Genomic DNA, 17,390 nt, shown 5'->3' with positions numbered 1-17,390 from the left:
ATGTTACAGTGCATACAAAGTACAAAATTATACTTCCAATTAATATTCTAGGTGTAAAATAAAAACACAGCAGAATATTAGTGTGGGAATATTAATCCAAGGTAAAAATATATATGTGTGCATATATGACCAAATACACTAGAATAGTAATAATAATAGTAATAATAAGAATAATAATATCACGATTTTTATATTCATCTATTTATGTTTTGTACATATTTCATCATTAATCAGTATATGGAACAAAAATATTTCCAACATACCAATTACTTTATAAGTGTTACATTTAGTTTTATTCTCCATTTCATTATTTAACAGTTTATTATTGATGTAATGTTATTTCTGGCCAATCTGACGTTTAAGTAAGCCCTTGTGTATTTTTTTAATGTTTCTTTCAGCATATATAAAACACTGCTTAGTTTGATATATATATTTTATGCATTTTATTAATAAAATAAACAATTAACTAGCTTTAGAGAATGCTTATATAGGTTTTTGCAATAATCCACTGTTATTAGTTGCTAATGAAAATAGCCTGTAAATAAATAGATTTTATTCTGAATGATCTGTGACACATTAAATGTCAAATGACACTTTATTGTATTCTCACAGGGATACACAGAGATTTGAAGCAAAAAAAACAGTGATCGTTGACACAAGTCATACAAACATTACTTTATTTGAATCAAGAACTTTCTGTATATTTACACAAATCTTGGATTTATTGATGCATACATAAAGACAAACATCTGGAAACCTGAAAATGTAACATGTTAACTCCCCTGAAGTCCAAATGAATAAAACCTGTTTATAAAAACCACACCAGACAGTTAATGAACAGCACATTGCCTAAAATGGTTATTACAAAATTAAATGTTAAAGGCAAGATCTTTATTGGGTGACAGATGTTGTACGAAGAGAGACGATTATTGTTTATCGGATCATTGATCGGATGATGATCACACCACTTTGTGGGCTACGTTTCATATACATATTCACAGATTTACAATATGAAGATCCACATATCCCAGATAATGATGCACAACATGTCTCAATGTCAAAACTATAAATAAGCTGTCGAAGGCAGCAGGCAGGCGGCAGCAAACATCAAGCCCAGAAGAAAACCTCCCGGCATCAGTGGCACAACAGCATTTCCTGAGGGCATCGAAAGAAAGGTGTGCACAGGTTATTAAAGCCAGGAGTTTTACATTAATAGAGGCCATGACTCACTGACTGTTATTTTGATGCTGCTGTAATTTATTTATTAAAAATCACTTGACTATGACTAAAGGCTTTGTTTAGAAATATTACAACTATGGATAATAAGGGTGAAAACCTGGCACTGGGTAAACAATTCACGATTCTTTTTTTTTTTAAATAATAACTTATGTGATGTTACAATACTTTATAGATGTTAATGCAGTTCAATTCTGCATTACTTTTTACAAATCTGAAACTTGAGTAGACAATCTGACACGGTTGTCTGATGTTAGTTTAAAAGAGCTGGTTATTTTCATACATACAAGTAAAAGTGTGCAAGAGGGTAAACATTCTGTTCTAAATGTACATGAACCATTTCACATTCTCAGTATGGAGCTTACGTGTGGTGAACGCTATAATTACAATGTGGAGCATACTTACTTGTACATGACTCTGACTCTCTGTAGCTGCCCATCTTCTCACTGGTTTTGACAGACTTCAGAAGTTCTCTGCTGACGTTCCCTTAAAGAGACAGCCAATGTTCATTTAGACGAAAGCACATTAAAACACGCCTACAGATTTCTCATACTTGATAATAAAAGTTACTGAGCCTAAAAGCAGTTGTGGTTTTTCCTGCAGTGCATATCAGAAATAACAAATGCAGTAATAGCAAGTAATGTTTTCATTTCCATTTGTTGTCATATACTCTGCTTCCAGGTACCTTTTTCATACGTATCATTATCTGTAATTTCTGTAAAAAAAGGCACAGCCCTTGAGATAATAACTGTTTTGGCTTTTCAGTTTATGAAAGTGAACAAAGCTCCATTTTCATCCCACTCCTCTCACTGAAGTCTCTTGTGTGTGTCTTTCTGTTGCATTAGCGTCACACACATAAGTGTCTCAGTAATGGAGGCCTTCTCAGGAATAGTAAAGTCTTCCTCTGAGGGAATAAATGCCAGTCCTTTGTTCTACTGTGTGAAACATCGGTATAGATACTTCTCTGTCCCCCCTCCAGGAAGGAGCAAGGGACAGAAAATGAGACACAGACACTCAACTCCAGCATCAGGTTACTGAGCAACTTTTGGGGATTTCTAAAGATTTTTCAATGCCCATAATTGTTCATTGTGCTGATGAACACAGCCAGTCTGGACACACTGCTTGCCCAGATAGCTCCATAATAAGGAGGCCTGATTCTTCTGAAGAGTTTATAGATGTAAATGTTGTACATAGAGTTGAATAGATTCATATTATATCACCCAAAACCTCTGTGTATTCATTGGTACAGGATCTATTGGTACTGTCCATATTGCAGGTTTTCATCCAACAAGATGCACTTTCCCTAAATCCTCTATTCCATATGTACATTTACTTTTTATCTGAAGGGTCAAAAGTGTATAATATAGTAAATATAGTTTATTCAGTAAATAATGGATTTTCTGAGTATATAACATATTACAATGCTAATATTAAGCTTTTTCTATGAATTGGCACTGGCATGTCCTTGCAGCCTAACTATTTGAAATGCTGCAAGGGCTGTGTTTTGTAAAATGATATTACAATAGTCCATTTTATTGCATATTAGACAAACAGTTGTACTGATATTGTCTTACCAGATACAATGAAGTTGACATGTCGGCACCTTGCATCTGCTGCAGAGAGGGGAGATCTGGGCAGGATGGTGACTCTTGCCATTTCCAACTGCAGGACATCTGCAACTCTCTTACGGAAGTCATATCTGAGCAGAAAGGAATATCATGTTTTAGTTGGTACTAATACAATATAGCCTAATAAGTACAATTAAACTCAAGCTATAATCCCTACTATCATCTTAACCCAGGCAACTTCTTTTATATTTTTTACATTTCCCTATAATTATAGCATTGCATGTTTATTTATTATTACTTACTGATGATTATTTTTGACTGCCCTCTTGCTGCTGTAACATTGCAAATGTCCCTGTTGTGGGATTAATAAAGGATTATCTTATGTTATCTTATCCTTTTAGTATGGCTGTGGATGGAGAACTGTTGAAGAAATAACAGTGTAGTTATCACTGAGTGAGAGGCACTTTCTATCAGGAAATATAATAACATTTAAATTGATCAGTAAGTTTATTGTGTGTTTCCCTTGTTTGGCTACAAGTTATCTTCCCCAATGGTTCAGACATTTTTCTGTATAGTGAGGGAAAGATGTCTTAATTGATAACAAGGGTTGGACTGTGACAACTTTCTTTCTGTTTGTCCGTTATTTAGATTACATCTTTTTGAGTTCTTTTGATTTTAAGGCTTAAACATGTAGGATTTCCCTGAATTAATATTATCCTAATTAGTATTTTCATTACACTTTTTCTACTTATTCACCTAGACATAGTATTTATTCACAATGCCTGTACGTATAATATAAATAATTTGGGGTCACTGAAGTAGTTTTGGCAAACCAATGTATGAAGTCAGAAAAATATTTACAGGAAAAAGGTCACAAATGCAATCACAATCATAGACCTTTTTCGTACAAAAAAAAGCCATCAAGCCTGAGCACAAACAATATAAAATAAGCTAATCTGCTCAGACAAATGTGGAAAATATACTAAATTGATTGAGGATCAAGTTCTCATGAAAGTGAGTTGATCGTTATTGAACTCACCTGCTGAAGGCAGTCACTCTGGGAAAGATCTGCTCTGCTGCAGGGGATTCTGGGAGGATGTCTGTGCATGCAATGATGCTGCCTCCATTCTTCAGCACCAGAGATCTGTGGATCACTAAGAACAAAAGAAACTCTACTAAAGCAGGAGCTTCTACTGCTGCTAAATACACACATTTGTCAAGATTGTCACTAGAAACTGCTCTGTCAGTGTCATACCTGTGTTGTCTCCATGGAGCTGGATGATACTGTCGGTGAAGAACTGACCCTCCGTCAGCCTGACTAGGCCCTGCCTTATGGATATCTCCCCCACCACACAGCTCAGAGGGTTTTCTATTGAACACCTGGAGTCCTGAAGGGCACAAAAGAGAAATTATAGTTGCTGGTTTGCATATTTCTTACACATCAAAATGTTTCTGTGAGAAACACATTTCTCAACCTGCACTGCTTGAAATGTGGTCCTATTGTATGTATCAAAGGATCAAGTGCTTACCTGACAAATGAAAATATCCTTTTAACCTCTGATTGCATTAATTATCATTGAAGATCTTTCTTCAGAAAATGTAGAAATTATTTTTTTATGTAGATTGTATTGTTTAAGATCACTGGAAGAAATATATTGATACACAAAAACCAGATGGTTATAAAACTTGAATACCAGCAGTAAACTGCTCTGCATAATGTGTCACAGCATAGAATAAAATAAAATCCCTCAGATGTACAGAATAATAAGAATCAAGAAACAGGCCCACTGATTTTGATTTATCGAGCCGCTTCTGAAGGAAACATATCTTTATCAGTCAACTTCTATAATCGGAGAGAAAAGAGGAGCAGAAGCAAGAGTGTGGACTCACCATTGATGTCATGTTGAAGGGATTGTACGTGTCCCCCACATCGCTGCACTGGCTGCGTGTACGGTGATTTGTGATAAACAAGGATGCCACAGTCGTCTGCAGGAAAGGTTAAGGAGTGAGTGTTTGTTTCGTTATGCATAAACAGCAATTGACCTCAAACACCGATTTTTAATCTGCTCTGAATCCTGTTCTCATAAAGATGTGCAGCTTTAATAAGTGTTTGTAAATTGTAGTATGATTCTGATAGAAACTCTCACTATATATATATATATATATATATATACAATATGAATATTAGTCTTTATTCCATTTATAATTTCTTGTTTATTTCCTAGTCAAAAACAAGGAAATAATCTGTGAACTGCAACCTGCAACATATTATTTGTCCACCCTCATGCACAACCTCTTGTTCCTAGATTACAAGGCACTGGTTACACACACTGTCCTAAAACCCAAGAAAACAGCAGCAATACTTTGTTTTAGTGAGTGAGAGCCTCTTTTCATTGGATTCAGCTCAATACTGCAACTAAATCCTGAGTATGAAAACTCAACACCTTTCTTTTGTCACTTATGAAACCATCCCTGGCACAATAGATGTTGAACTTTTTGTTTTGTGAGCGTTTCCTCCTCCTGAGACAACATGGCGTCAACATGGCAGCAGTTTCGGGTGCCAAATGAATATTGGATATTAGTTCTCTTCCTGATCACTTTCCATGTTATTCCTTTCCAAGCTTTTCTATGTCAAATGGGCTTAGACTGTTAATGCTACTTGTACATAGAAATTTAGTTTTGAAGATGATTGTTGAGAATTGATCTGAATTCGGACATTTTTACATTAGTGTGTATATGTGTATATGACTCTATACCCACATTTGGTCTTGATGATTGAAGGGTCACGTCCACGGTGATATCACTGTTACTCCCATCAGGAAACATCTGCTGTCGCTGGATGAGAGAAAAGACAGAATGCACCAACGTTAGTAGACAAATAGAAGGATTCAAACGACAGTTGATTGCAATATCCTCATTGCAAGGAGCTCAGACAAAATGGGTGACCTGATTTTTTCGCTGAAATATCAGCATTTATAAATGGTTGTGTGTTGCATACTTCAAGCATTCTAACACTCCTTCCGTCTGCTCAATCTGAATGAGCAAAATTAGCTGAATAAACTTGGGGCGACATGATTATATATTTTTTCCCTCAAAAAATGCCTTTTTTTGGACATATCATGAGCGCTTATCCATAGATGTGGTGCAGAGCTCAGTATGGGGCCTCTGGAGGGCAGCTGACAGGGACAGCTGTTCCCGGTGAGCCTCCTAGTTCAGACAGCCTGGACAGTAGCAGACATGCGCTCGGCGAAACTAATGATGATGCATGCTAACCGTAGCTCTCTGATGCAAGCTGCCATGGGCATAACATATTCACTGCCTATCCAGTACAAAGGAAATACTCTGTCATGTTTTTGTGGCAGCTTGGCCCCCATTTAGTTAGCAGGAAAGAAAACCTTGTATGCTTGTCTGTGAGATCTTGTAACTTAACTTGTGATGTGATGGGCTGGCTGGGTTAATTTTTAACTTGAAGTTGAGTTGATGACTTCATGGCTTTTCAAAATTCATTGCATAATGTCAGGAGTGAACTGTCACCAATTACACACACATGATAAGTTTCAGATGCCAATTTCAGTTATAAAATGGACATTTTTAGACCCTTGGTATTGTGTTGAATTACTTTGACCAAATCAAATCATATTTGTTCTTTGTTCAATGGAAATTGTCACCACAAACATGGCTTTGTAAACAGGATCACTCGTGTGAGAGGACATCTGAAACTCAGGGCTGGAGGAACATCACAACGCCATATTCAGACAGGAAATAACTGTACCACGGAGAGCTTGTACCGCTTTATCAAAACCAGAAATCAGTGAAGAGGAAAAGCGCAACTGAATTAACTAGGACTGTAGAAACCTGGAGACTTTTGAAAGTAGCTAAACGCCAAACAAGGAGGAAAAGTGTGCAGATGACAGACAGATGGCACAGCTAATGGTGTACGAAAATTGTGGCAGAGGGCAAAGAAGAGGTCAGGGTTAATTGATCTGACTGTGAAGTGTGGAAAAAATAGGACATATGGCACAAAACTGCCCTGAGAACCTGCTGACCAATGGATGAACTGAAGAAAGGGAAGGGCTCATCTAGAGTTCTTGAACCGATAGATGACCCATCACTGGAGGTGCACCAGTGAATGAAAACACGGTGCACAGAGAGATACACTGAATTTCAACCTGCTCTGACATGGTGCGTATAGGGGAGGGTGAGAGACAGCCCCAAGTGTTCATGTCACCCCAGCTCAAGAAACCGTCAGTCTGGGAGAGAGGTCACCTTATTATTGTTAGACTGACAGAAGATCTGAGGAGCTGTGTTGGCACCGATTCATCAAACGTAGTTATCCAGGGCGTGATGCTTGCCAATCAAGAAGTCTTTCACAACATCGAAACAGACCGCATTATTGATATAATGAACATTTCAAATAGCATGACTACTTGCTCAACCAACAAAGAAAAGAAAGAACGCTCAAACTCCAGAGGGATAGGCTTTGTAGAACGAGTTGGGTGAAAAGAAGCCTACCAGAGAATTTATCAATAAAGGAGGAGTGCTCTCCACCATTTCATGATACAATTGACATTTTACTGTTACTGCTTAGCTGTAATGAAGTGAAATTGTGGTCATTTATCATTTAAACAATACTTGGATAATGATAGTAATAGTGTTTTGATAATGATAGTTGGTGCTGGATCCTAGATCCTATTTATTCTGCTGAATTACTGTGATCAAACTTACCCTTCACATCTTTATGTGAGAAGTAAAACATGCAGACAACAAGTTCGCAGCACCTCACTCAATGTCCAATGACAGCTCAAAATAAAATAGCATGGAAGATGCTCAGATGCATCTTAGGATGTAACTCAGCATTAGCTTAGCATTAGATAATATGTGACCAAACCAGCAGGTATAAAAGCCTATACTTGAATTCATCTGCAAATGCTGAATTGAACTCAAAGACTTGAACTGGCTTTGCATTTCATTAAACAGAAAGTGCTACCACCTTGGATGCAGAGACACAAATGCCACTGTTCTCCATTTAATGCTGCAAAGTGCCACACTGTTTTTCTCCCTTCTTAATGTGTTGATATTTTGAACTGTGGCAAGTTCAGCAGTCGGACCTTGTGAAATAAAATTAGGGCAGCTGAGTTAAGATTTTCAATAATTGTTGGTGTAAGTCAGCCACAGATTAACGCAGTCTTGGTGGTGTTGGGGATAAGAACCGCTGTTGTCTGTCTTAAAGGAAACCAGAGTCAGAGTCTGTGTTGGTGAGTGCCACTGCATATGTGAACAAAGTTGCACCGACCCTTGTCAGGCTCCCGAGGCAGCCTTGTGTGGAATCTAGAAATTGTCCTCAATAACCATGTCAGTCAGGTTTGGTTGGGTCTGAAGCAGAGGTTGCTAACCTGTCTAAAGCAATCTACCATTCCATCTCAACAGTCTTCACCGTCAATCACTGTAAATCTCTGGACTCACAGTCTGCGGAGCTGCTGGTTTAGCTCCTGCATTTCATTCAATACAAGTCGGGTTATAGACTAAACTAAATGAGAGGACACTACGGTGTGAAGGCGTGCATCTTCCGGTCTGTTGACAACAATCAAAGCCCTGTTAGAACCAATGAATAGATTCAGAAGTGAAATGCTGGAGTGCTTTTACTTTTACCAGGTACAAGCGTTGTAAATACGTTTGTGACATGGACAGATAATAAAGCAGAGAAAATGACCTTTCACCTGAGTTTGAATTTTTATCTACTGAATTTATGTCACAAACACTTTCTGTAGGTGTTTCAAAATAAAAGCACTCCAGCGTTTCTGTTGACCAAATATTTGCCTGAGCAAAAGATGCATGACTACAATGGTATTCATTGTATATTACGGTATACACGGTATATTTATGGCCATAATGCAAAGCGTATGCAAAAATATTGTGCTGCAGTAGCAGCTCCTCTGCAAAACATATTGTTGAACTGAAAAGCTAAATAGTGTGCATTGAACAGATGCTGTAAATATGAATTTATATTAATGGGAATATTGTGCATTGAACAGATAAAGTAGCAGAACGGCTCTTTTTTGTGTATATTAATGCTCGTACATTGAGCCTTTAACAGAATTTGCCACTTACCACTGCTCTAAAGCATATGATCTCAAATTTAATTTCAAATTTGAAAAATGAACAAGATCTAGGGGTGTGAAATTAGAGAGAAGTGAGGTAAACAGACATGTGCAGTGCACTAATTATCTCGGACTAAGGTGTATGGCTTTAGACCTGAAACCTTGACTGAGATGTCGGTGGTGACTTTAAGTTGTAGGTAACATAGGCCATCATGAGCCTTACAATATAACGAGTTCAAAGCTAAACCAGGTGCAGAAACCATTTGCGCTTTACTAAAGTACAAAGTAACAAACTTAAATATCTTATGTTTGTCTATAATTTAAAGATAATGTTGTATAGATAATGACTCACACGAGAGAGAACTGAGCTGAACGTGGTGTGTGCTGCACAAAATAGAAAGATTATCAAAATTACTAATGCAGCAAAATATATGCAGCTTTTACTGCAAGAATGTGTATACTTTTTTAGTGGAAAATACTTCTTACCAGTCGGACTGTCCCTGTTACTGCACCAGTGAATACAGCCTTGGCAGTAGTCCATTGTCCTTCTGTATCTCTTTCAGCTGAGATGTCAGCACACCTCATTCTGCAGAGGGAGAATAGATTCATGCACACACGTACAGAGACACAAAAACACAAACAAGATAAGCAAAACACATTCAAATCCTATAGGGTTAACCATGAGGATTTTATACTTCACAATATTTTTGTTGAGTCATTCTTAATGAATGGGGAGATTATCTAACATGATGGGGATGTGACTCAATGTCTGTGATATTTTATACCTGTTATTGCCAGTAGCAGACTGGCCAAGTCTGCTACTGTGCCAGTCCCTCAGGGGGGTAAATGTTGGCTAGAATTGATGCATTTTTTGTATGTTTTTGTTTATGTTATATAATGTACAATGATTGAACTAAAAAATGAAATATTGATGTTCTAGGGAAGGTTTAGTCAGTGGCTACAGCATGTTAGTGACATTTCTTACAATTTAATCTTATAATATAACTTGCCGTCATCCTCATCATGTGTTAGTGTATGTTTCCCCATCTACCTTAACACCTTCTTCTTTGTTTCACTTTGTTATTTGTTTTTTGTCTCTCCCAGCACAAACAAGTTCTCACCTTGATCCATTGGCATAGTGAACCACCAGTGACCTTCCCATTATGCTGTAGGGTCCACTTAATTGCATATTAGGGTCTTCATATAGAGCCTCTGACTGGCTGAGGCCATTCAGCATCCCAAACTTCCCACTGATGTCTCCAACTTCATATTGGTCTACAGTTCCAGTTCCTGGTTTGGGAGAGTTTGATACATTCCAAGCTAATGGGTTGAAGTGGCCCATGATGTTTGCATCGGAGCAGGGCTGTGCACTGCCAGGTTTGATGGGCAATATGTGAACATGGTAGCCCCCAGCTAAGGAGTTCAGGTTCATCAGGGATACATTGATTGTCATGGGGCCCTGTGGGACAGCTTGGGAGAACCGCACTTGGCCACTGGACATCCCTGGGCCAAACCAGTTATCCAAGCTAGCTTTGCGGACCCGCACCATTGTAACATTGGCACAAGCAATCCTTGGCCCTCCTCCGTCTGCTTGATGGATGACTGCAGAACGACCAATAATGCCTGATCCAGACAGCCATGAGGTGACATCAGTGAGGAAGTTTTTTGCCTCCACTACACCAACTCTGGTGCCGAGGTTGATGGGGCTGTGTTTGTTGGAAAAGTCTGCCACCTCACAGGAGAAGGGACTGGATGGGGAACAGTGTAAACTGTAACTGTTGTCTCCTGTGTTGATGTTAAAGGGGTTCCAGTGTCCTTCTGTTGTGCTGCAACGCCTTTCATCATCATCCCTCTCTGAACTAATTGGGTAGGTGTGAACATGCCAATTGTGGTTCCTGGTTGGTGTCATTTTTGGATTTCCATACGACAGATCCATGAAGATGGATACGTCAGACAGAGGGTTGTTCTTCAGTTGGGTAAACAAGATCTCACCAATCACAGGGCCCTGAAATCTGGCTCTGCCAATTGTTACACTGCCTGGATAGCTGATGCTGGCACAAACATACCTGGAACCATCTGTTTGGTGAATTACAACAGAGCGACCTACAATACTGTTTTGCCCAAAGAGAGGAAGGTTGAAGTCGGTGAACACCATATCTGTCTCATTTTTACCTGCAAGCGACATGTGCTTGGCACTTAGGTCACCAATCTCATACATATCATGTGTTGACCCAGGAACTTCTGGGTATGTTGGGTCACTAGTGTTGACTTTAAATGGGTTCCAGTGGCCACCCACATTATTATTTGAACACAGCCTCGGTGAAGGGACAGGAAAAAGGTGGACATGGTAAGGGCCAACTCTGCTCTGTAAGTTAGTCAGGTTCAACCTCAGCTCTGTCGCATCAAAACAGGAAGCCTGGCGGAAGCTGAAGTATCCTTTGATTCCTCTCATATTCACAACAGCAGTCACCTTTTTCTCTGGCACATCATAAATCTGAGCACACTTAAAACTAGATCCCATGTGTAAGAGAAGAAAGCCAGGTCTGTTGTTGAAGCTGGTCTCGTTCAACCGGGACTTCTCCAATTGCAAAGGTGTTCCGACCTTCACCACACCCAAAGTGGTCAAAGTCGAGACATCTAAGCTTCCTAGTAGAACATCACAGTTTGCCGCAGTGCTTGCAGATCCAAAGAGAGTAATGGTTGTTTGTGAGGCATTGACCTGCCCGATTGTAACAAGGTCTGCAAGAAGCCTGGGATTGGTCTCTCCTTTGTTGAGGCGGATGTACACATTACCAGCAATAGGTCCAGAGAACCTTGCCTGACGAGTCAAGAATGTTTGCCCTCGACTTACAACTGTACACACTTTAGTGCCACTACAGGTCTGCAAAGTCAACGAGTGGTCATCCAGGTTTGGACTTTGTTCAAAGAGGTGTGACACGTTAATGGTGGAGCTTGAGGAAGGATCAGCTGTGAAGGTGAAAATGCTGGAGCCGATATTTGCTTCCGAGCAAGGCTGAGCAAAATGTCCGTACATTACAGGGAACTCACTGAGGGAAAAGTTCACTGAACCACAGGATCCAGCTCCAGACACAGTGACAGTGGCTGTCTGGGAGGTGGAGTTAAACTCCACCAGCCCTGTGACTCCACGCATGTTCAGAGGCGCCCGAAACTGAACACAGGAGATGGAATCTGAAAAGGACGACAAGGAGGAAACAATGATAATCATATGTTCTAACACTTCTTAATGCACATTCCACTTCAATAAAGACAGCTAATATGTCCACATTAAAAAATAGTTATAACTACAGCAGTTGGTTTCGATTAAGGAAAGGTTCTCCTAGTGAATTAAAAATACAATCACAAGTCCCCTGTAGACATGTTTCAAATATATTTCAAATGACAAAATTACTCAGCTTGATATAATTTGTGTCCAACTGATATTTTACACCAAAACTAATACATTTCCTATGGTTAAAAATGTAAATAGATCTAGTCTTTCTCCCTCAGGCAGATACTGTTAATGTCAAACGTTTGATATTGGACACAACTCATTTAACTGAGAAGTACATTTTTAGAGTGTTTGTACTGGATGCAAGCTTCCAGATTACTGTATAAATTGAAGTTTGGATGCTCCTTCAGTACATGAACAGTTCTTTACCATCAAAGTATAAGTAAAACACATTTTTTAGTGAAGATTACTTCAATGGTTGGAGACATTGACATGGACTCTCAGTCTCCACTTTTACTTTTTGTCACACTGCATAAATGTCACACTGCATCGACAGTGGATGTAAATCATATCAATCAGCGTGATCATAATTTATTTTTCCTCTGATAGAAATACACACCATAAAGTTTGAACACACGCTTACAAACATACAAATGCATGCGCACGCACAGACTCTCACAAACACTCACACACATTATATTTATGAGGAAGTCTTTTGTATTTCCTTTTAATAGTGTTCATGATCAATTGTAATGCCGACAACTGTTTTAATGAGAAATACAATGTTGGATGAACATGTTTTTATCAAGGTGTGTTTGATAAAAATGTGTTTTGGGTAGTGTCAGATTAGAATATCTGACACTTCCCTGTAATTAAAATGTGATGTACGAATGTAGCACCCTGGCTGCTGAGTGAGTGAATGTTTGAATGTGGCTGGTGTGGCATGTTTATTATGTTTGAGTGTGTGCGTGATTGGCATGGCATTTCTGGGCATAAGAACCCTGGTATGCCTTCCACTCCCTGCTGATTATTTTGTTCTACTAGTAGAAAAAGTATTTTCATTTTCTTTTTCTTTTTTTCCTCCCTCAGGTAACTAGCTGCCTACCGGTGGGCCGCTCTGGCTGAGGGGTAGAACGGTTGTCCTCCAACCAGAAGGTCAGTGGTTTTTCCCCATTGGCATGCTGAAGTGTCGTTGGGCAAGATACTGAACCCCCAAATGACCCCTCATAGTTGAATGTAGTTATTGTAAGTCGCTTTGAATAACAGCATCCACTAAATGACATAATGTAAATAGTTTAGTTTGCTTGTCTGTCCTGCCTGAATTCTGTCTGCGTATTACCTATGAGCACTGAACCAGCAGCTTTTATATTTTAAAATGCTTCATTAGAACCTTCTGGGGTTTTCTGAGTTGTGTGTTTGAGTCAAGTTCCTGTTCAGACCCTAATAGAATACTCTGGCCACTATGGACCCAGCAGGCTCAGACAACCACCTGGGCAACCAGACACTCTGCCTATCCCTCAGCTATGTTTGGTCAGCATGAGTAATCTTTCACATATCAGCGTTATGATAGGGTTCAAGTGCACTTCTTCTGCAATGCTATAGTTTTTGAAATAGGCCAATCAGCCGTTAACATATGCATCACATAGACCTAAGAATGCATACATAATTGGCTGTGGAACAGGTCAGCTGAAACCAGGAATTCTTCTAAAACCTTTATGAAAGAAATGAACACGTTTTTGACCACCCTGTTAATGGCAGGGCTGGAATGATAGAGGTCCACACTAGACAAGTTATTTTATCTCTCGATCGGGCTAAACAAAGACAAGATCTCTTAGTATCTCGAAATCTCCCCCACTACAATGGACTCACTCTCCTGCCATATCATTTTTTGTCCTGCCAATTTGTTCATCATGAAACATGCTCAACTCGTTAACCGGGTTCCGGTTTTGTCTTAATTGTGCATTTGGGTCCAGTCCCCGTACAAATCATAACAGATCATTTTCATACTCATATAAAACCTTAATCCATCTTGCTTCCCTGTACAAGGTGTAGATGCTTAGATTTACTTACATTTAATCCAGGGAATTACTTATGCAGAATAAATGGTGTACCACCAAATTGGCCGGTTATTGCCCATTAACACATGTTATATCAGCAAACTCAGCATATAATGGTGCCTTGACATCTAAATTATTCGTTTAGATAGCATTAAGGCTTTTCACAACAGAGTGAGATTCTCAGAGGGAGATGTAAACCATTAAGATTTCATCAATAACACTGATCTGCTGATGTAACTTCTGAAAACCTGTCTCAGAACAAGTTAAACATTGTCAAAAAGATTGCCATTGTCCAAGCTACTGAGTAAATGAAAGTCCACTGGTTTTCCCTTCAGACAGAGAAAATGAAACTGCAGCTGGTGGCACCAACAAACACAGCAACACTAAACAGAGCAAAAGCTAACTGTGGATATGAGCAGCTGGAAGAAGAAAACCTGAACACACTCTCTGTCCTCCATGGCACATAGTTTAAAAACTGTGGCATACATGCATAAATAATGACACATGAATCATCCTTGAGGCCCACTTAGCACCCTCAGCAAAGTAAAAGTTTACAAAATACTCACAGAGTAAAGAAAACACCAGGGCCCCTCTCAGAAGGTACATGTTGCAGATGTGTCAGGGAAAAAAAGAATTAGAACTTCACTGCAGGCATGTAAATCCTGACTGATGGCAAAGGAGAGTCAAGAACACAGCTAAGATGCAGACAACTGTTTGCTGTCATTCAAAAAGTTCAGTGACGACAAAATGATGGTGTGTGTGAGGTTATTTCTGTGTGCTCCAGCAACGTGTCATGTGGGACTGGTTTTCAAATGCGTGCAGCCTCCCCCGTGCCACTGTTTTTCAGCCTGCACTCTGTCTGTGTCTGCCTGTGATTGGTTGACAGGGCAAGTCTCATATGCAGGAGGGAGGCAGGAGGAATATTTGAGTGCAGCAGATGCGTGGAGGTGGTCTGCCTGCCCCTGGTGTGGTTTTAGTATTAATATATTCTGCTGGGCTCAGTCACAGCAAGATGCAGAGGAAGCATTTAGTGGCTGTGCACACAGAACACATGTAACCTATTCAACAGAAATGTACAAGAGTTAAAGATAAACTTCCTCAGTTAGTGAACTGGTACATGTAGTAGGCTTTATGTTTCGTAAGATAACACTTTCATTCTCTGAGCTGTTTAATACAATAAAGAAGGATGTAAAATGAACTCCCTGCTCCTCAATATTGCTAAAATACATTGCTAATATTTTTATCCAGTGCTTCAAATGATTCAATTTCATTGTCCTATTTACTATCCCATTTTTGGTTTGCACTTAAAACAGCGGCATGCTGATACAATACACAGCATAAATATGGACACAACATAAAAGCACAATAAGATATATTTATAGAAAATATTACACATAAAAACTACAAAACAATTCAAAAAATGAATTTATATTAATGGGAATATTGTGCATTGAACAGATAAAGTAGCACAATGGCCCTTTTTTGTATATATTAATGCTCGTACATGGAGCCTTTAACAGAATTTGCCAAAATAATAAATGTGACTCTCCTAAGTGGGTTTTTTGGAAGATATCAGGGTGGTAGATCTTGGCTTACATTTGGAATTAAGAAGTGATCTTGTGCTTTCAAAGGTTGGTGACCACTGTCACAGAGTATCCATTAACTGTCCTTGTGAGAGAGTTGAGGAAAAATTAAGGCATAAAAATAGTAACTTATTCCAAGAATAGCAGCCAATGACCCATCATTTTGAGCTATTTGTTGTGGGCCACGCAGCTGTTTACACATACTGGAGGACCAGTGAAGTGGGTCAGGTGCTTCACTTGGCTCCTTTAGATCTGATTGCGGCAGGAGCTGGAATCATGACGTGACTGTGTCTCTGTCCATGAAAGTGCACACAAGTTTACCATTTACTCACACGCACACATGAGAACACACACACACATCCAGAATTTAGGTGGTGACTGCTGAAGATTGGGAAAGTAGAAACAGAGCAGAGACGATATATCGCAGGCTGTTTTCTCCACGAGGAGAACTCCTCATTACACAGGGTCTTGTAGGAAAAAACACATACTGGAAGAACTAACTGAAGATAGGCCAGATACTGAACCCTAGATTGCCCCAATCACAGTGTGCGAAAAATAAAGTGCTGCATAGCGCTGTATGAATGAGTGAATGTGACTTGTACTGTGAAGTGATTTGAGTGGTTGATAAGAATGGAAAAGTGCCATATGAATAGAGTCTAATTTACTATTTACCATATGGCACAATGGGCACAATCATTTTTTGGAATAAAAGATATGTAAAAGATATGACAATATGTAAGATCAGGAGCTAAGTTAACTGAAGAGTTCAACATGAAAACATACAGAACCATAATTTTAAAGGTTTGGACATGTACAGGTTTAATTTCACACTGAGAATACAATGATGATGTGCTCTATCAAGTGATTCAGCTATTTCTTTTATAAAACGTATGTATAAAACAAAAATTTTGAACTGTCTTATGTTTATTTTATAAAATGCCAGGATGCCTTTCTTGCGAATAAATGAATACATGTATAAAATGTTCACATAGAAGGATAAAGTGAGGAATTATCTTAGAATAATGAGTTAGAATAATGAACTCAGGAAGTTTTAGCTTGTAGTCATTTTAATCACTCCTGCAGTCTACCTTATCAGCCACAGAGGGAGCTCCTGCTCTATCATCTTCAGACCTTTCCACCAGTGGGGAGGGTACAGTAAAACGTGCTCATTACTTTGTTATTGATTTACTTCCTGGGGCCCCTCTGCCCACGTGTAATCCATACAACCGGTTGCCTCCAGAAAAATAAATTGGAAACATGTATAATCCTTTGTCTTGGAGCTGGGTTCCTCTTTGTATGCAAGGAAAACCAAATCCTCACATTTCAGATATCTTAGCAGCACTGAGGACATTCTATCCCAGATTTATTGAAGGCCTCAGGAACAAGCCAGATGCTCTCGTACTAAATTGATCTCCTCCCAGCATCTCATTCATATGCAGCAGACTGCTGATCGAGCTGTCTGGAAGCTTAGGAGTCTGCTCTTCACTTTAAAGTTCTGGCAGTTTTTTTTATCAAGGTAGATACTTCTGTCATTTGGGTGGGGGCAGTGCTTTCCCAGTGATCAAGCCCAGACCAAAACTTTTATCCCTGTACTTCATTTTCTTGCACAATTTCCTCAG

At 39.1% G+C, this 17,390-nt stretch overlaps 1 protein-coding gene across 1 annotated transcript; it reads right to left on the bottom strand.

Annotated features, from left to right (window-relative positions):
• Positions 1–664: 664 nt before the first annotated feature.
• On the bottom strand, positions 665–14,926 carry cusr (Copper-only SOD repeat protein). The gene is made up of 10 exons (XM_069530756.1): positions 14,755–14,926; positions 10,024–12,091; positions 9,389–9,488; positions 5,565–5,639; positions 4,695–4,790; positions 4,060–4,192; positions 3,844–3,958; positions 2,811–2,935; positions 1,642–1,722; positions 665–1,155 (listed from the first exon to the last, which is right to left on the bottom strand). The coding sequence occupies exons 1-10, from the start codon at positions 14,792–14,794 to the stop codon at positions 1,064–1,066; spliced, it is 2,925 nt and encodes a 974-aa protein (XP_069386857.1). The 5' UTR covers positions 14,795–14,926; the 3' UTR covers positions 665–1,063.
• Between the last annotated feature and the right edge of the window lie 2,464 nt (positions 14,927–17,390).

This window comes from Paralichthys olivaceus, chromosome 8, assembly GCF_024713975.1.
Source record: "Paralichthys olivaceus isolate ysfri-2021 chromosome 8, ASM2471397v2, whole genome shotgun sequence".
In the NCBI taxonomy this organism is placed as follows: domain Eukaryota; kingdom Metazoa; phylum Chordata; class Actinopteri; order Pleuronectiformes; family Paralichthyidae; genus Paralichthys; species Paralichthys olivaceus.
The sequence above is the reverse complement of the archived record's forward strand: the minus strand, read 5'-3'. Positions and strand labels throughout refer to the sequence as shown.

What these genes read in the sequence shown, in the direction of transcription:
- cusr (XM_069530756.1), bottom strand. Translation starts at nt 14,794, where the DNA reads ATGTACCTTCTGAGAGGGGCCCTGGTGTTTTCTTTACTCT. An exon ending in GCTCCATGGAGACAACACAG is followed by an intron (nt 3,959 to 4,059) that starts GTATGACACTGA and finishes TTTTGTTCTTAG; the next exon opens with TGATCCACAGATCTCTGGTG. An exon ending in TGTCAACTTCATTGTATCTG is followed by an intron (nt 1,723 to 2,810) that starts GTAAGACAATAT and finishes TGTCTCTTTAAG; the next exon opens with GGAACGTCAGCAGAGAACTT.